The sequence below is a fragment of the Andrena cerasifolii genome, chromosome 2, assembly GCF_050908995.1.
Source record: "Andrena cerasifolii isolate SP2316 chromosome 2, iyAndCera1_principal, whole genome shotgun sequence".
In the NCBI taxonomy this organism is placed as follows: Eukaryota; Metazoa; Arthropoda; class Insecta; order Hymenoptera; family Andrenidae; genus Andrena; species Andrena cerasifolii.
The window spans coordinates 9926868-9945806 of NC_135119.1; the positions used below are offsets into that span (position 1 = coordinate 9926868).

Genomic DNA, 18939 nt, shown 5'->3' on the forward strand with positions numbered 1-18939 from the left:
CGATGCTCGTGCTTGTACTTTTTGGGGAACAGATCTGTCATACGTACTTGTTTGTTTGCATCTACATACGTACCGATATGCACGCGTTTAATAATCGTTTCAGATATTTCATACAAATTGACATTATATCTTCGTGTCTGTTAATGGTAAACATTGCATAATTTTCTTTCTATTGCTGCTGCATCGAATTCAAAAGCACGCCGAGCAAGGCAAGAAACATATTTTGAATCTGGACGAATGTGAAGTTGCTCAGTACAAAAGATTATGCAATTTCTGCAATGACACAACGTAAAATGGGATAGCTAATTTTTCGAATTCAATGTACATTACGTAAAAGTGTCGGGTAAAATAGTTTCATCAAATGTATTGATTAAAACGTGTTTTCACAGAGTTGCAAAGCATTTAAATCTCGACGTAAACTGCGGGGTTAAAAGGCATACACGCAGGGGCGGATCCAGAGGGGGGCGATCGCCCCCCTCCCCAAAAAAGTAATAAAATAGAAAAATATTATGACATTGTGTATTATTCTGCATAAATAATTAATGTAAATTTAATTAATAATTAATGTAAATGTTAATTTTTAATTAATGTAAATTTAATTATTTGGGCTATAGTATCAGATGAGATATTAAAATACAAATTACAAGCAAATTCTAAATATTGTAAAAGAAGATTAAAAAATGTACTTATGTACTTTTACACATTTCGCCCCCTCCAAAAAAGGCTCCTAAATCCGCCTCTGCGTACACGTACGAAAAGACTCTAACATCGCATAATCTTTTTCCCTCGTTTATTAGATGGTTCATTTTATAGAATTCTCCTGTCATTTTGTTTTTGCATAATACTATAAATAAACGAATGAATCACCAAATCAACGGACATTTAAATAATATAGACGTGATCCATCGTCCCTTATGAGATATTTGTAACAATATTGACACTCTACATCATTCTCCGCGGAACACACGTGTTGCTGGTTTATGTTGCTTCTCCCTTGACCTAAGCACAGGTTGCACATGCTTTCGCTAATGCGGCTGTAACTTATTGCTAATGAACGGCAAGTGCGCCCACATCGTGTATAACATATGCGTACGTATATCATACACTTCGCAAGGTAAAGGTGACATACCCCCTTCGAATTTGAGACACTTTATTTTTATTGATTCATTCAATAGCCGTACGACGTACAGTTGTTTGCAGATATTTTTTTTCCCCTACATCTCGCAATTTTTGTTTTCTCGGTTCACCTAATGTAGCGTGTAAATGTGCAATTACTAATAAGAGACCGACAGAATGGTACGTTCACCGTTCCGTTTCTTTAACTCTTTCACACCATTGCCATTACCCTCGCCAAGTTCCAGTGAAGCGGATACATAGCAGTATCGTTAGTGTTACAAGTTGAATAATACGAGCGAGCATCATTGGCTGCGGGAAAAATTAGTCGCAGCCATTGAGACTCGCGTCGGAAAGGCGGCGGAAGTCCGCCGCGATTCCCTTTTACAATTTCCTCTTTGTACGGGACGTCTTTGCCTGCGTTTCGGCGACAAGCGACGCATCTCGATTAAATAACATTCGTAAAAGTTAGAAGACATTTTCGTTTGCCATCCCACTTTGTTCGCCTCCTGCGCGTGTACTTTTACCTCTCATTTCGCTCTCATCCCCTCTCGCCCTTTCTTTCCTCCTTTCTCTCGCTCGCCCTCCTCCCCCTCTCTCTCTCTCTCATTCGTATATACTGCGCGTATTATTACTCAACACTTGCCTCGCTTCTGTTTCCTTTCCGAGTACATATTAGCTTTACCATCTCGCGTTAAACGGAATAGCTGCTCGCGACAGACGCACAATAAACGCTGTACAATTTTTTCTCGCCCCCCACCCCTCCCCCTTACCAGGAGCAAATCGGGGAAGATTGTTCGTTGAGAATTTTACGTGAACGCGCGTAACGCATGACATATCGAGAAACGATAAGGAAAAGAAACTATGACCTACAGCACGCGACAAGAATTTTATTCGGCGACGCTTTCACGTGCTCCGGGCTTTTCTCCCATTCTCGACGCACTGTTGCCTGTTGCATGCGATAATATGGCTTACAATATGTTTCTCTCTTGTGTGTATGTGTGCTTCGTAATTGCGCATTCTTTTTTCGTAGTAATGATTGCAGTCACAGTCAAACGCCATTTCCTTTCTCACTTTCTCCCCTCTCTGTTACACGTATGTAATGTGATTAGTATTCGTAGCCCCTCTTCTCGTTGCTTCGCACTTATAATTGTTCTTTTGTCTGATCATTCCCAACTCTGCGTAAATTCCATAAATGTTTACCTAAGGCTGCTCGTCCGATATACTTTAGAGGACCAAACACAATGTTCGAGGTACATGCACAAACACATGACTGTCCTTCCGAGAGAAGTAACGTACAAAATAAATACTTAACACGTTAATAAATAGTCTCGTTTATTATACCATTCTCCTATTCCCTCTAAAGACGCTAATACGTTCCTAAATCATAATGCCGTACGTGAATTTATACGTGCCCAGTTACGAAACGGTGGACATCTGACTATCGCGCGAAAACATATCCCATTGAATTTGTCGCATTGAAATGTACAATTGGCGTAAATCGTTTAAACTCGATCGTGATATTCGTAATGGTACAAGAAGAAAAGCAAAAAAAAAAACAGAAACGAAATATACACATGGAATCAATGATACCGTGGCTGACTACTAGACACCGCCACCAACTGTTACGTATAAAAATATCGTTACAACTAGGAGAGAAATAAGTATAAAAATATCGTTTCCGTGTATAAATTGTCATTACTTGCATAATCTCTGTCCACCATGTTACTCGTAAATGAACATATTATTTCCAACTGCACAGGACTAATAACTTACATCGACGCGTCATATGTATTCGTTGCCCCGGCGAACAATTGGACACTAGCATCGGGAATTGGATTAATTTGAGACACAGTTGTCCAAGCTTAACGAACCCAGACCCAGCGTACGGATGCGGTTGCCACCGACGCCCATGTAATAATTTTGTAAATAAAGAGAAAACTACATTAAAATAGTTCGGGATAGTAGTGTCCAACAGCCGCCTACTCTTTCTTTTTCTTATTACAATAAAATTATACGCAACGCAACACAGCAAAGCCGTAATGCATACACCTTGCGCCTACGAATACCACACCTACGAAACCGACATAGACGTTATTCAAAAAAAAAAAAAATGAAATAATAGTAAATGGTAGGAAATAATCGTAATAGCAAACGTGGTACTAGTAGTGGTAATAGTAATAGAATTACGACAAGACCTATACGATCCCTTTTGTAGAGCAAGGTCCAACTGAACAATTTCGCCGTAAATGTACACTATTAACGGAAAAGTGATATCGATCACTTTTCATTGTGGGGCTCGTGTAATGTTCTTGGCAGGGCCTCCGTGTTGACAAATGGACTGGACGATAAATCATATTAGAATTTGAAAGCACACGCACCATGGTCGGAAGCCAACAATATTACTCGTAACACTATTTGAAAAGTTCTAGTTGAAATAATTGTCCCCTCCGTAAAGAGGCATTCACACCTTGGTCCACGGTCACACGACATACGATTCACGCACGCGATTGCACTATAAATCTATTAATATAACAGGTATAAGTATGACATGTCTAAAAATCCTGTCAGTTGTCACGCAAATCGAATTTGTACTTTTTCTCACATAGATCAGGTAAGAATCCGACGTTTGCACAAAAGATATCGACATTCTATAAAGCCCTACCAACATCATCAACCAGTAATGACGCGTTCCGCCGTTATCATACTATCATTTAATGCGCGTTACTTTAAGTAGAAACAATGCCCCAAAAAACGTGTTTTTCAGGATTGTAAGAGCTAGCGTTCAGCCCTCCCCGATCGGACAACAGCCACGTAGTTCTTTCTTGGTGTGTTACTTTAACGACTTAATATTCCCATTCTCGGCTCAAATTAACTGAGCTCATGCTTTCCTGACATTCAATACCGATTAATTAATACGTTTAGTATTTGCATTTCGTTAAATTGTTCGTTCATCAATTCGCGTGGAAATTGAATGTCACAAGATCGTTCGATATCACAGTCGTTTTTCAATTATTTTAATGTTTATGTATTTACGAATATTACTTAGCGTGTATATATATATAGCGTATCGTACTGATAAATACAGTTATAAAATATGAGTGCGCCTTATGCCTCCTTATTTCAAAGGGCTTGCTTTTTTGTATATTTTTCTTTCCTTTTCTCTTTGTTTAGTGAGGTTGAGCCAACTAGCAGTGTATGTGTTTTTCGCTCATTCGTTTCTTCCCCATTTGAAGTTCCCCTCTGTAACTGCAACCGTATCTTTTTTACCCGTTTTTTGTTTTTATTTATTTACTCTTTTTTTTTAGTAATGCTAGAGCTTCCGTCCTAGAGCACTCGCATCCAGTACTGCGATCTAAAATTTTTATAACGCACCATACCATTTTTACAGGACAACGTCTTTGTTACATTTAGAAATTCTAATTAGAGTAGATTAAAATTCAGGTATGGACATACCTGATTACTTGCTGAAATCTTCCAGCCTACTCTACATACGGTGACCAAACTTTTAAATAAAAAAAAAAAACAACTCTTCGAATTAAGTTAAGACAAGCAACGTGTTTATAGTATCCGACTTTTCAAACTTACTTATCCGTTAGCAGGACGTGACAGAAATATAAACGAGATTTCTAAAAGTACCCTAAGACGCAGCCTGTGTCCTTTTCGTAATATCAAAGCTCTCGACTATTGGAAATTTTACGTGCTTCAGTCGATTAAACCATGATATTGCCGGCGCAACGTCGTCTGTGTCTGGGGACGGCAAAACAACAAAGTACCATTCGTCGCTGGACTATAGTAAATTTAAAACAGGAGTCGTCACGAAAATCTATGGCGATGGCGATATGGCGTATCCTAGGCGCCTAGTCAGATATATGTACGTATATATAAGCATTGCGTTTATAAAGGGAAAAAAAAGAAAGACGAACAAAGAAACGGCGCCATTAGTTTAAATCAAATTACATAAGTTCAGTGGCCATCCAGGCAAGAATAATAAAGCACTTGTGCATTTAAAGCTCTGTGATTACTCGAATCTAGACGCCACGGTCCTCGAAGATACGCCCACCACGTCCTTCAAAAATTTAAATAATGAAGCCACAACGAGCCCCATAGTCTCGACAGGAGTTCTAAAAAATTTCACTAAGTTTCTCCACCTACTATGTGTTGTATCGCAATGTCCTACCTAGACATTAACGATCGATCGATTTGATTCATTAGTGGTTATACTACTTGTGTTCATCAACACGCACGGCAACGAAACTTTGGATGGATCTTATATCTTTGTCTAGTATCTAGCAAATCCTGATCATGACTCCTTCAATTCATTGAAAATGAGATCATTGTCTTCCACGGCCATCTCCGACTTGCGTTCGCGGATGGTAATGCTCGAATTATTCGTAGGATTTGTCAACGTTTCGTCGCACGCGAATAAAAATATTTCGAAATTGGATAAACACAGTTATTTTGTTTTCGTTCGGAAATTGTAGTGCACAGGCAGTCAACGAACGTGATGTGTTTATACGTGATACTGTCTGTCTTTTTGTTGTGTGCGCGTGTGTGTTTTTGTGTAAGTGTTTGTACGTGTACATATACGCGCGCAAATGCGTGCGTGTTGTATCCGATGTGTATGTCGTACGTGTCTTTCTTACATATATTTGAATTTACGTGTACAGTAGTAATAATGGTAAAAGTGGAAATTGAGATGGTAGCAATGATTTACTTGTCCCTTCCATCCCACCAATCAGTGCCATTACTGCTGCCGTTGTTAGCTGAATTATTATACGATGAATTATTATAGTTACCTCCGTAATTCCCGTAACTTCCTACAGAAACAAAAGCGATCCATACATAGAAGTACATACGTTTCCTTTGCTATCCATTCTAAAGAAAGTAATTTTAAGTGAAAGTATACAAACCTCCGTAACCGCCAGCTCTGTTAGAGGAACCATTATTACGAGGAGGTCCAGAGCTAGGCTGTTGACGATAATCTCTTGCACCGAATCCAGCGCTAAATCGCCCTTTAGTATTGGGAGTTCTACGAGATGCACCTCCAGGATGTCTTGAGTTAGTAAACATATTGTCCAGCCAAGATGGAAGTTCTTGATTAGCTTCGATCAGCAGGGACACCAAATCGCGCACCAGATTATGATTCTTGTCGTTGAAGAAGGATGTTGCTAGACCTATTCCATGGATAAAATTACATTAGCATTACTGGCGCGCGAGATATGCGAAACAGCGAGGAATAGGAAGAGACAGACCTAAATTGCCCATACGACCGGTACGACCGATTCGGTGCACGTACTCCTCCACGTCGGTTGGTAAATCGAAGTTTATCACATGCTTCACATGTGGAATATCAAGCCCACGGGCAGCAACGGCAGTCGCGACAAGTATTGGCGCTTTACCAGCACGGAAACGACGCAAGGCGTCTTCGCGTTCACGCTGACATCGATCACCATGAATGCTGGTAACTGGATATCCCATCTGATGCAAATATTCTTCTAACATGTCCGCGCCCTTCTTTGTTTCCACGAACACCAAAGTTAATGACTCAGCAGCTAAAATTTTAATACAATCGTGTATGCAACACTGTACATAGCATTACAATCATTACATGTTAGACGCAGAGATTTTTAGAACTTACAAGGATCTATTAAATTGCTAGGTTGGAGAAGATCAAGCAAGTAAGAACGCTTTTCATGTTCCTCCACCCATACGATCTTCTGAGTAATATTCTCAGATGTAGAGCCGACACGGCCCACAGCTAAGAAGATATAGTTACTAAGGAAATCCCTTGCCAACATTTGAATTTCTTTCGGGAACGTAGCCGAAAACATAAGTGTCTGACGTTCGCCAGTAGGAGGCATTGTGTCTTCTTGGACTATACGTCTTATCTGTGGCTCGAAACCCATATCCAACATACGATCTGCTTCGTCCAATACTAGATAACTGTTAAACAACATTCGACGTTTCGTTGTAAATTAATTATTTACAATTTTTCATATATTCATTAGAAACTGCGGTAATTATGCAGAATAGGTATTTCCTCGCCGATTTCAATGATTTTTGGATATGTTGTAAAACTCGACATTCTGAACAACTTTTTCTTATACATGTTACCGCCACACGGTCTTCGTTTTCGAGATAATTGTGAAAAACTTCTGTTGATTTATTCCGACGTAACGCATTCCACTTTCCAACTTGTCCTGGGTATTAGTTTGATACCGATATGAGTTTGGAGATTTGAACCAGAAACTTGCGAATGCCCGTCAACACCCTAACTCTGTTCGGCGGTGTCGACGCCGCCGGATATTAGGATGACTCTGGTTCTAAAGCATAATTTTTTTGCTAGGAAGACTGTGCCTTCGAGAGCACCTGTTGGGTGTGTGGGGGATCCTGTCAATACCCCGACTCACATCGGTTCGTAACCATGCTTTACGCGCCCCCCGCGTTAATCTAGCCCCAACCAATACTAATACCCGGGGACAAGTTGAAAAGTGGAATGCGTTGCGTTGGAATAAGTCAAAAGAAGTGTTTCGCAAATATCTCGGAAACGAAGGTCGAGCGGCGGTAACATGTGCAGGAAAAAGATGTTCAGAATCATGTTCCCGGCAACGTATTTCAAGGTCGTCAAAATCATTGAGGAAACACCTGTTCTGCATAATTATCGAAACTGCTCTACATACCGGCAATTATGTAAGCCAATTTTACCGCGGCCCAACATGTCTACGAGACGGCCGGGTGTTGCTACTAGAAGATGGCAGCCGCGATCTAATTCTCGCATTTGATCTACGATGTTTGAACCTCCATAGACGACAGCAGGGCGCATACGCGATCTATACGCGAACTTCCTTGCTTCGTCATAGATCTGAGTAGCAAGCTCTCTGGTAGGTGCTAACACTAGACCTAATGGGTATTGTTTACGCTTGCCAAACGAATTGGCGTTTGATGGCGGCTGACGTGGCCCGCTTTCATAAATCTGATTCAATATTGGCACTAAAAAGGCCGCTGTTTTACCAGACCCTGTTTGGGCACAGGCCATAACATCACGGCGTCCGATGATGATCGGTATCGCGTACTTCTGTACTGGTGTAGGTTTGTCGTAACCAGCCAGAGTTATGCTGTTCTTTATTATCTCCGTCAGCTTAACCTCGTCAAACTAAAGGAAGATCATGTATAAAGTATGTCATCAGAATCAAATATATTCGTTGTAACTCTCTTAAGGCTGCCGTTCCAATGCGCGGCCGCAGTCGCCGGCCGCACACTGGAACGGCCACCTTTATACTTACAGATGTGATGTGTGGAGGTATGTTGTCTCCAGTAGCCTCAACTGGGATATCCTCATATTTACTAAAGTTAATGCCAGTAAGGCCAGTACCAAACAAATCCACCTCCAAACGTTCATCTCTGGAAGTGGGAATTGTCCAGTCGATTTCAGAGTTCCTTCTGCTCCCCTCCCTCTCTTCCTTCCATTTACCAGCACTGGCCATTCTATGGTCGTTTCTAGCCTCTGGCCAATGGTTAGGTGCTCTAGACTCTTGCCAGCGATCATTGCCGGAGCTAGCGGGGCGCTCCCTCTCTCGTTCGCGTTCCCCAGCGGGATATCTGAAATCTCTTCCATTCTCTTGAGCGCCGCCACGTCTATTGCGTCCACCAAAGTTTCCAAAATTTCCAAAATCGACATCGCGAGAACCACCACGCGGTGCCTCTCTGGGTGCACCATAAGTGGCACCACCGCCCCTTCCCCTATCGCGATCGCGCTCCCTCTCGCGTTCGCGGTCACGCTCTCCTCCCCTATCTCTCTCAGGATACGCTGATCTTGAGTTGGAAGATGAATGTTGCTCCCCGCCGGAAGGTGCGTTACCTGCAAAGAATTACGCTTCCTAATACGGGCAGTTAACATCACGGTTTCTAGTGTATTATTTCATTAACATCCAACATGATCAATTAATAAGTATGCTGCATAGAGACAGTATTGCTAGGAGGTTCTACTGGCGCAAGCATCTTTTCAGTAGCAATACCCTCCGAATTATTAAATGTTCGATACTACAATTAAATACATCATCGTTCTTTAATCTTAAATACATATGCTTAACATAAAATCTTTTAACTCAATTTTCCATGTTGAAGTTGAAATATATAATAAAATAAAGATCTAAGTTTTTCTCAGTTCGGTACTCACACTCAAGTAAATACTCACTTCCGGATTTATTTCTTAGGTGCGGTGGAACGTAGCGGCCCCCACTTGGTTGGCGGGAGCCCGACAAGTCCAGACCAGCTAACTAAAATGTGAGACACAACTAATTATTATCACCGTCGATCGGTATTACATATGGCTAAATCTTCATTCGTGCAATTAATCCGTCAGGAATATAATATAGAAATTTCAAGCTGGCAAGTTAGGTAACTGCATTTCGAAACTTTAAAGCTACATAATGTTTACGCGCAAAAAAATCCATAATTTTGAAGTACGAATAATGTTGGAAAACGCGAAACACGAAAATTTCGTGGTCATAATTAACGAGGCGACAAAGGAGAAAAGCGGCAAGTATATATTATATCACACGTAATTCGCTTAATCGCAAGAATTTGAACGCGATAAAAAAGCAAAGCGAGACTGCGTCATGGCACGAGGCATGCTGTTCCCGGAATTCGTTGCCGCCATTACAAAGCAGTACGTCACAAACGGACTCAACGACGACCCGAGTCTATCTGATTTCTCGATGTAGGAAAAAAGACGCGGGATCGAATGATTCCTGGTGTAGGTTATGAATTAACACGTACAAGCGCTCGAGCAAGGCCGCGCACAGGGAAATTCGATGATAACGCGGAACAATGAAATATCCAAATAGAAGGGGAGAAAAAGAAAGATGGTACATCGGGGGAACAACGGTTGTCAGAAGTACAAAACACGGAATCATTTGTCGATTTTACCTGCTGCTCTAGACCTGATCCATTCTGGTTGGCTGCATTACTCATATTACTCCGCCTCGGTGCGTATTTTTCGTGGCTCTGCCGCAGAAGCTCTTTAGCTGTTTCTCGCCTAGACAATCACCAAGCAAAAAATTTCAATTGTTCGCTCCTCTTCTCTCTTCTTCCGTCCCCTGTTGATCTACGAACGAAACTTGTCGATTAAGTCGAGTAGTTATAATTACAGTTTCTGCCTGTCGCTATCTCGATACAAAGGAAATTCGAAGACTGGCTACTATGAAAGGCCTCTGGCCACACTTGACGTCGACGCAACAAAAATGGCCGAGCGCCGAAATATTGCTAGCAAGATGGCTGACAACGTATTTCCGCCGGATATTAGGAAAGCTGAAAGAGCACACTCTGCTGGACAATTTTCTCGCGTTTATCGTCCCCCACTCTCGCGTGTTAAACTTTGAAACGTAGATTTATAGCTTTGCACATGATATTGAAATGGAGTCTATGAGCACGTTCGCGTTACTCCTTCAATTTACTGTTCGTTGGCATCCATGTTCGATACATTGACAATATCCAGATTTCAGAGCACATTGCAAAGCCAGACTCAACAATTCCGAGCGATAAAATTTAAGTAACTATAAAATCACTATATAGTATTTTTCGAAAATTTTCTAGCTAATAAGGCGACATTCGGGCGTAAATTTTAATAATGGTATACACAGAACAGTTCTCTTTTTTCATGTTTTTATTGTACAAGTCCCAAAATTTAATCAGCGCTTAGTCTAATCGTCCTTCTTGGTATCGGTTTTTCCTCCTCTGATTCTTCCTGTACGACGCGCAGCGATAAGACCAATCTTACGACCAGCGCTGGTTCCGCGTTTAACCGTGGATGCTTTACCAATGTGTTGATGGTTACCACCACCGTGAGGATGCTCAACAGGGTTCATAGCAACACCACGAACCTGCAAATATTAAATTTCCCTCAAACATCGTACATCAACGGCATTACCGTATAATAAACTTCAAACTGTTCAGTAAAAGAGTGTCAACAACAAATTATTCAGGTTTCAAATGTCTAGAAGCATCATGCGTATCCATCGTTGTACTGTAATCTGGAATTCTATGTGTATTACTGAACAGGGCCGTTCCTGGCGGGGGTGCAGAAGGTGCCCCCGCACCTAGGCGGGCAAACTTAAGGGCGGCCGCAGGCCGTTTATTATATGGAAAGTTTTGACTAATAACAATAATAACCGAAACTATTTTGCACGGTAACTGTATAAAACGATGTATATATAGATATAAGAGTAAACACTGCATATCAAATTCTTAATTAAAAAATATGAAATTAATAAGGGCGGCAATTGTTTTTGCACCTGGGCGGCCAAAACCCAGGAACGGCCCTGTTACTGAATACCGTACCTTAGGCCAGCAGTTCCTCTTCGCTTTGTATTTGTGATAAGCACGGCCAGCTTTAAGTATCGGCTTATCGATACGTCCACCACCGGCGACAATGCCAACCATTGCTCTGTTGTTGGATGGAATGACTTTCTTCGCGCCAGACGGCAATTTGACTCTGGTTTTCTTTGTGTCAGGATTATGTGCTATAACAGTGGCATAGTTCCCAGAGGCCCTAGCCAATCGACCTCTGTCACCAGTCTTTTCCTCCAAATTGCAGACAATGGTACCTTCAGGCATTTGACCAACAGGCATCACATTTCCAATTTGAAGATTTGCTGCAATATACGATATTGTATTTTATTCGTACACATGGCTATTCTTCAACATTTCTAGCATTAGGGGTCGTCCTTAAATTATGTAAGGCTTTTTTCTGGGGGGGGGAAGGGGGTCGCGAATTTAGCGTTATCGCCGCACGACCTTTCTTTTCGAGATATTTGCGAAAAACTTGTGTTGATTTATTCCGACGCAACGGATTCCACTTTCCAACTTGTCCCGGGTATTAGTATTGGTTGTGGCTAGATTAGTGCGGGGGGCGCGTAAAGCATGATAGCGAACTGATGTGAGTTTAGAGATTTGAACACCCCGGCTCATATCAGTTCACTACCATGCTTTACGCGCCCGCGAGTGCATTAATCTAGCCCCAACCAATACTAATACCCGGGACAAGTTGGAAAGTGGAATGCGTTGCGTCGGAATATGTCAAAAGAAGTTTTTCGCAAATATCTCGGAAACGAGGGTCGAGAGGCGGTAACATGTATATGAAAAAGTTGTTCAGAACCGTGTCCCTGACTACATATCCAAAAATCATTGAAATCGGTGAGGATGGAAAACTTCTAAATAATTACCCGGAATTTTAATAACTGAAAAAATTAAATGTTTAAATATTACGTAAGGAGGGAGTTGCAATATGAAATCTTACGAATTCTTATACTGGGGGAGAGAGGGAGTACGAAATCGCTAAAATTACCCTTATGTATTTTAAAGACGGCCCCTTACAAGAAGCTTGCGCGTTTTTCAAATAATAATTCTTTCACCTTTCTTTCCACAATAAAGGAACTGTCCAGTGTACATTCCCTCAGGTGCAATAAATAATTCCTTGCGCGTCTTGAATTTGTACGGATCGCGGAAATGAACAAGAGCTAAAGGTGCTCCACGACCAGGGTCGTGAATAATATCCTGTGAAAAAAGAATAACTATTTTAATCAATTATTTAAAACAGCTAATGTTTCACGATGTCTGTAAAATTGTTCAGAAAGAGCCTCTAGTGTTTACTCTTCATTCGTGATCAGAAGTAGGTGTACTAGAATTCATCATGCGTGGTCTACATTAATAAATAGGTTTCGATGCATTTTTAAACTGGAAAAGGTACACAGACTGTACACATACCTTCACAACACCCTTGATGTATCCATGCCTTTCGGAGAAATCCAAGGACCTAAGTTTAGGTGCACCCTTCCTCCTTTTTGTATGGGACCTGAAGACGGACCCAGCTCCCTTACGCTGAGCACGAATTACTCGACCCATGGTTTAAACCCTATGCAAAAAGTTATTTGAAACGTTAGAACACTGGATCTATATAGCACTACAGACCTTACGAAACGTGTCGCTATGATCTGTTACTTGCGCAAAATAACCTCGAAACGAAGCAATGGAAATATAATACAATTTTCCTTTGATAAATTAAAATATTTATTGAAACGTATACAGAAGCGGCTGAATTGACTTAATCATAATTGCTCCATATCAGATGCATTTCAGTTTTACGAATTTAAGACGATTATAAGAGGGAGAAATTCTCACGTCACGTACCCAACAAACCGATATCAAACAGAGAAAGACGCAGCCGGAAGCGGTCTATAGTGCGCACTTTAAATTGGCTGCACTGCTTGCCCGCCAAAGTATTCAAATACGTAATAGTATAAACTGAAAATAAGAAGCATAAATTCTATTAGCAAATTCTATTAGTGCAGAAATATAAATTCTGATCTGTATAAATTATGTTTACGTGTGCAAGTACATATAGTTATTAATATGTAATAGCGAATTCGGCAGGCGCGCACTGGCACTGTACTGGTGCCAGAAACTGCCTTGCGTGACTTTGATTGGTGGATTCTTATAGAGCTATCTGCGTATATATCAGAAACAACCAATCAATGCCATGTATGATAATTTCTAGCACCAGCGCAATGCCAAATCGTTAGACCATATTAAGGAATTGACACCGCTAATTTTAGCACAGGTGTCCGAAATGTACAGGTGTGTCTGCGTGATCCTAATTATTTTATTCTGTGTAACGGTAACGTAACGACAACTATTACTGGGGAAACAGTGCGGAATGTTGATGAGCTACATGAAGACGATGAATACAGGCAGGACATTTTTACGAGTATGATAACAGAGTTCGTCAGACATGGAAAACATAAAGCATTTGAAAATGATATAAAGTTTATTTTTCAATATAATGCCGACTTTTACAAGCAAAACTAATTCATTTATTAGCATTACTTAAAGCCTGTGTATATTGACACAGTTCAGGTAATTGATGTAAGCGCAAGGTATTACAATATAAGTTTTCGCTTCGCAAATAATATTCCAGGGATTTTAAAATGAGTTTGTGGACTGCTCTCACAAAACAATTACAGGCAGTTTATTCTCAAATGTGAAGGAACCCGTTTCGCGCATGCAGACTGAGCTCATTGGCTCCGAAAAAGCGTTGGTGGGGGTATAGCCAATAGTGGCTTCTCCCCGCACTAATGAGCGTCAACTTGCGCAGAATTGGTTTAAACTCATCGGTCAGCAGGTTCCTTCACATTTGAGAACGAGTCTACATGTGACCTTTTCAAAACCACTTTGGATATTATTGGGATCTGACATTCGTCACCATGTCATCTGGTGGCGGAAAGTAGAAGCACTCGATGGGTACACATCAATCCCTGCCCGTTCTCGTGCCGTTGCATAAAATTCTGCTGTGCAGGATTTGAACCTGCCCAATCACATATACTTTGCATAGAAAGGAACATTTTCGCAAATAACTACAATACCGCATATACAACACATGTATCTTGTACCCATATCGGCGCCATCTTGGTTAGGCCCCACCCCCATTTCAGGTTCCAATAGAGTACAGTGCTTAAATAAAGAGCGTAGATACCATTGAAAATCTTGTTAAACCGTTTGAGGAAGTTTCTGCAAGTTATTATATATACCCAAATCTTCGATTTTAAGGACAGAAACAAAAAATATCAATGTCGAGAGTCCTAGAAGAAATCAATGGAAAGTAAATAATATATCTCCAATCTTATCTTCATTTAACGATGTTCTAGGATCGTAAGAAATAAAAAATCTCAGTGTATAATAGCAACATGTTTAATTTTCGTTTAAAGTACACAAAATTCATATAATTAATTATCATCTTTCGTTATATCTTGAAAGCATTGCAACAGTTCTTCCTCCTCCCTTTCATTTTCTGTTGATAAATTCGCCTGATCTGCGACAGTTAAGTCGGAATTGCTTTTTGGATTTGTATTAGTTTCTTCTAACGTGTCCAATTTTTCCACCTGGGTATCTATATTTTCTTCAACAACATGTGACGCTGATGATGCTAGATTCATGGAGGAACTTGTCAACGGGTCACTTAACTCTTGCATACATCGTTCTTCCTTTGTTGTGCTATCCGATTCCTCTGGTAAACATTCGCTCGTTTGTCCTAAATGCGTTTCAATTTCCATGTGTTGCGAAGTATTCAGTACACTAACGTTTTCTACGGTAGAATCAGTAGACTCATTCGGATGGGAATTTGTTATTTTTATTCTCTTGTTTGAAGATGGTGTCATCTCGTTATCTATACTATCTTCAGTATCAGGTGGCGACGTATCTTCTAATGTCTTAGTATGTTCTGCGCGTGGACTATCAGCAACAAATTCCTTCTGCACGATCCTGAAACATTTTGATGCTTTTAACTTACAGTGAGAGTACTCCAACAAATTAGAATAAAATTGTTCTCCAAATTCGTTAACAGATGTATTCGTCTTTATAACTTACTCCACTTGGGCCAATTCTATGGATGGCGCATAAGGGTGCACAATCTTTTCGAGTTCAGCTATTGCTATTTTCGCTTCTTGCGTAATACATAAATTACTATCGCTTAAAGCCATTTCAAATATTTCTACGGAATATTGCGTAGGCAACGGCACCAAAGAATGTGGATTCATTTGCACAGCTCTTAAAACTCTAAATAACAACAAACGACATTGGGTGTTCTCTTTGTAAAATTTCTGTTCAACAGAACTCAAATAACAGTCGTATAAAAGAGGTATTATAACACTTTGTATAGTCTGAAAAAAAAGATAACATCATTACGTCAAACATGGAATTTAATAGCACGGTGTAAAAATAGAAGACTTACTTTGAAAAACATTTGTTTCAAGAGTGATCCACCATTGAAAAATATATTTTGCAAGGCAATGAGAGCTCCTTTACAGATATCCACATCCAGGCTATATTCTTTACTAGAACCTATTCCATTGTTCAGGTATGCACCTTTTTCATACTGGCTATCACGGAGACGCTTTAACGCCCGTTTCGATAAATTGTCGGTTTTTTGAATCTGGAACAGAAATGTTAAAATACACTCTCACTAATTCCAATCGAATTTACATTTCATCAAAATCGGATTAAGGGGACTAGGCAGTCAAGCACTCGATTTTCTTTTGTTGTATTTTTCGAAAGTACCACCCTTCCCCAGTAAAACGCCGTTTGGTTTATGTTAAAATTCACAAAATTAAGGATTTTACAGCCGAAAAAGTCAAGCGCGCCATAAACCATTTCCGCGCCCACGCAGCTAGACTAGATTCCTCTTTCGAAACTTTAAACGCGCTTCTCTCATAATCACATTTCCTCTTCGTTTTGCAGTGATTGCTAAAAAAAGGAGGTTCGTGAATACGTAGGGAATTTCCCCCTGATTACAGCGTAATTTTTGTTTGCTGCACAAATTCACACTAATGGGGTGTAATTGACCCCCGAAAATTCGGTTCTTTCCCAATTTTGTGTTATAACTCGTGAATAGTAAAATAATTTTTTACCAAATGATAGATCTAATTAAAAGAAGTAACTTTTGTCTCGAAACTTTTTTTCTATATCTTACATTTCGCGAGTTATAACACAAAATCGGAAAATAGCCGAATTTTCGGGGGTTAATTACACCGCCTTCGAGTGAATTTGGGCAGCAAACAAAAATTGCGTTATAATCAGGAGGTAATCTCCTACATATTCACAAAGTTTCAGAATTTTTTGAATTTTCGGGTTCGGGATCTTCCCTTGTGAGAAAAAAAGACCTGATGTTACCGAATTTTGCGGCGTGATTACCAGAATGACCCCTTAAGTAATTAATAAAATGCTTCGAACTCACAGTTAATAATACACGATCTCTTTCTGGTACTATATCTTTTAATATAGAAGGAAGATATTCGTCTGCAACTGTTTCTATACCTGACAGCGAATTAGTATTCGACAGCCATGACGTGAGACAATTATAAACAGATATTCTCACATTTCTAAAAGGTCTGTTGCCGCTAATAGTTGTTTGATTGTTTAAAATTGTTTCTGTCCATTGTAGTGTTTGAAGAAACAATTGTAATATTGTCGCCCCAAAGGGTATCAGCTGTTCCTTAAATCTAAATATTTAAAGTCAATTAATTTCATTTTAGTTCAAGTTATTATTATTTATTATTATTTATTTCTATTTATTTATTATTTTTTATTTATTTATTTATCAAGTTATTATTATTTCACCTTAATTGTATTCTTACCCATTTATTAATGCGTCTAAAACATTAAACAAAGCAATGTGTAATTTTGGTACAATAAGGTATAACATCTGCTCTCCGATAGAATTCTGGTTTTTTAAATTTGACGGTCGCACTGCTAATCCTCTGTATAAAACTTTCAAAATCTCGTTTGGTAACACAGAGTTTTTCTTGTCGAATCCACTGCAAAATATAAACTATATACATGGCAATATGTTTTTTAGGATATTGTACAGATTTATATATTATTCCCTTACCGTAGCATACAACACAGATAAGAACACAAATTTAAAAATCTCTGTTTTTGCTTAAAGTAGAACTGAATAATATTCTCTTTAGATATATTAGGTAATTCTAATTCGTCCCCAATGTTCACGTTTTCTAATTCCATCAAATTAGAAAATAATTCATCCATTATAGTATGTAAACTATTACAGATAAGGGCCTGATTATATATCCAGTTAGTATGAGTAGGTTTCGAAGCTGGTGGTTTAAACGAGCGCGCCGTGGCTTTAGCTAAAAGAGTGTAACACCTCGCGCTCGAGTTAACTAAATTCTCCTGTTCAGAGTCAATTTGTAGTAGTATGATTTTTTTAATGGACATCTGGAACATTAGAAGATGTAATATTTCTAATAAATCTTCCCTCCGTCCCATTAAAGAGGTTTCATTACTTGGAAACGCTCGCAGACTTCGGGATACTGAAGCAATAATACAGCAATCAAATAATACACTGGGCCACATTTCTTCTCCAGACTCAAGTTTCCAATTGCATTAATAAGTTGCTTCACATTTTGCATGGACACTTGTTTCTGTATTTCAGAAATCTCTTTCGATTGTATGATCAAACAGCCAAGAACTTTGCAGGAAATACTTAGTTCTTGGGGTATACTATGAACACTCTCCAATACTTGAGTAGCCTTTGACATCCACAACATACAATATTTTGAAAGTGTATCTTTTGAACACTGCGGTAAAACTTTGTCCAACATTAATAAACCACTGTATCGTGTATGTGATCGATTCAAATGAGTATTAATTGTCGATACAAGAGCACTTTGCATTCTATCAACCTGAAACAAGGAGAATATATTTACGCTGTATTGCATCTAATATGGTAAATTCATTTTTAAATAAAATTGCTACGTTCTTGTTGATACACTATTCTATTAGGTATAGTTAGAACTGTAATACAAGGTTAATTTCAGAAACTTCTTTTTACCTCTTCTATATTGAACGGTATATCGCCGTTAAAACATATTAACTCTTGCAAGAATTCATCGTATTCCTTCGTATTGTAATCGTAAAAATTAATCAACTCCGTTATTGTTGCCATTTCGTTCCTATATATATATATATATATATATATATATATATACAGCACTACACGTGCTTAGTAATTTTGTTAATAAGGTTAGGTATAAAAGGGTAGCAGAGTTCGACAATAAAATATACGACAATATGAACGAAAATTAACTATATCTCTTTTCATGTAACATGAACTGTTAAATAAAATCTAAATAAATATATATGCTATTAAACATAAAAAATATTTCACAGGTATCTATCTCGTTGTCATATTGGAATCTGACATGGGGGCGGAGCCTAACCAGGATGGCGCCGATATGGGTACAAGATACTGTG

General features: G+C 39.4%; 3 protein-coding genes across 4 annotated transcripts; all 3 read right to left on the minus strand.

Annotated features, from left to right (window-relative positions):
• Positions 1–773: 773 nt before the first annotated feature.
• Positions 774–10397, minus strand: Bel (ATP-dependent RNA helicase bel). Of its 2 annotated transcripts, none has more exons than XM_076830638.1 (8): positions 10045–10397; positions 9311–9392; positions 8400–8974; positions 7797–8269; positions 6755–7059; positions 6369–6668; positions 6027–6290; positions 774–5933 (listed from the first exon to the last, which is right to left on the minus strand). In XM_076830638.1, exons 1-8 carry the CDS (start codon positions 10087–10089, stop codon positions 5827–5829), a joined length of 2151 nt encoding a protein of 716 aa, XP_076686753.1. In that variant the 5' UTR covers positions 10090–10397; the 3' UTR covers positions 774–5826. The 2 variants fall into 2 exon arrangements, with proteins under 2 accessions (XP_076686753.1, XP_076686752.1); XM_076830637.1 differs by having other exon boundaries at positions 9293–9392; positions 10045–10396.
• A 365-nt stretch (positions 10398–10762) lies between these two features.
• Positions 10763–13406, minus strand: Rpl8 (ribosomal protein L8). Its single transcript, XM_076830650.1, has 5 exons — positions 13303–13406; positions 12880–13027; positions 12528–12669; positions 11455–11768; positions 10763–10997 (listed from the first exon to the last, which is right to left on the minus strand). The coding sequence occupies exons 2-5, from the start codon at positions 13015–13017 to the stop codon at positions 10818–10820; spliced, it is 774 nt and encodes a 257-aa protein (XP_076686765.1). The 5' UTR covers positions 13018–13027; positions 13303–13406; the 3' UTR covers positions 10763–10817.
• A 1437-nt stretch (positions 13407–14843) lies between these two features.
• Positions 14844–18678, minus strand: LOC143378711 (proline-, glutamic acid- and leucine-rich protein 1). The gene is made up of 8 exons (XM_076830635.1): positions 18518–18678; positions 17970–18368; positions 17555–17901; positions 17301–17480; positions 16901–17165; positions 15899–16099; positions 15535–15827; positions 14844–15429 (listed from the first exon to the last, which is right to left on the minus strand). Exons 1-8 carry the CDS (start codon positions 18629–18631, stop codon positions 14895–14897), a joined length of 2334 nt encoding a protein of 777 aa, XP_076686750.1. The 5' UTR covers positions 18632–18678; the 3' UTR covers positions 14844–14894.
• Positions 18679–18939: the final 261 nt, after the last annotated feature.

Bases quoted from the DNA above. Each gene is read 5' to 3' on its own strand.
- Bel (XM_076830637.1), bottom strand. From the start codon at position 10,089: ATGAGTAATGCAGCCAACCAGAATGGATCAGGTCTAGAGCAGCAG. The intron at 8,270-8,399 runs GTAAGTATAAAG...ATCTTCCTTTAG, and splicing joins TACCTCCACACATCACATCT to TTTGACGAGGTTAAGCTGAC. The intron at 5,934-6,026 runs GTTTGTATACTT...TTGTTTCTGTAG, and splicing joins CAGAGCTGGCGGTTACGGAG to GAAGTTACGGGAATTACGGA.
- Rpl8 (XM_076830650.1), bottom strand. From the start codon at position 13,017: ATGGGTCGAGTAATTCGTGCTCAGCGTAAGGGAGCTGGGTCCGTCTTC. The intron at 12,670-12,879 runs GTATGTGTACAG...CTTTTTTCACAG, and splicing joins ACATCAAGGGTGTTGTGAAG to GATATTATTCACGACCCTGG. The intron at 10,998-11,454 runs GTACGGTATTCA...TAATATTTGCAG, and splicing joins AGAGGAACTGCTGGCCTAAG to GTTCGTGGTGTTGCTATGAA.
- LOC143378711 (XM_076830635.1), bottom strand. From the start codon at position 18,631: ATGGCAACAATAACGGAGTTGATTAATTTTTACGATTACAATACGAAG. The intron at 17,902-17,969 runs GTAATGAAACCT...CTAATGTTCCAG, and splicing joins AAGTCTGCGAGCGTTTCCAA to ATGTCCATTAAAAAAATCAT. The intron at 16,100-16,900 runs GTGAGTTCGAAG...TTTCTGTTCCAG, and splicing joins GAGATCGTGTATTATTAACT to ATTCAAAAAACCGACAATTT.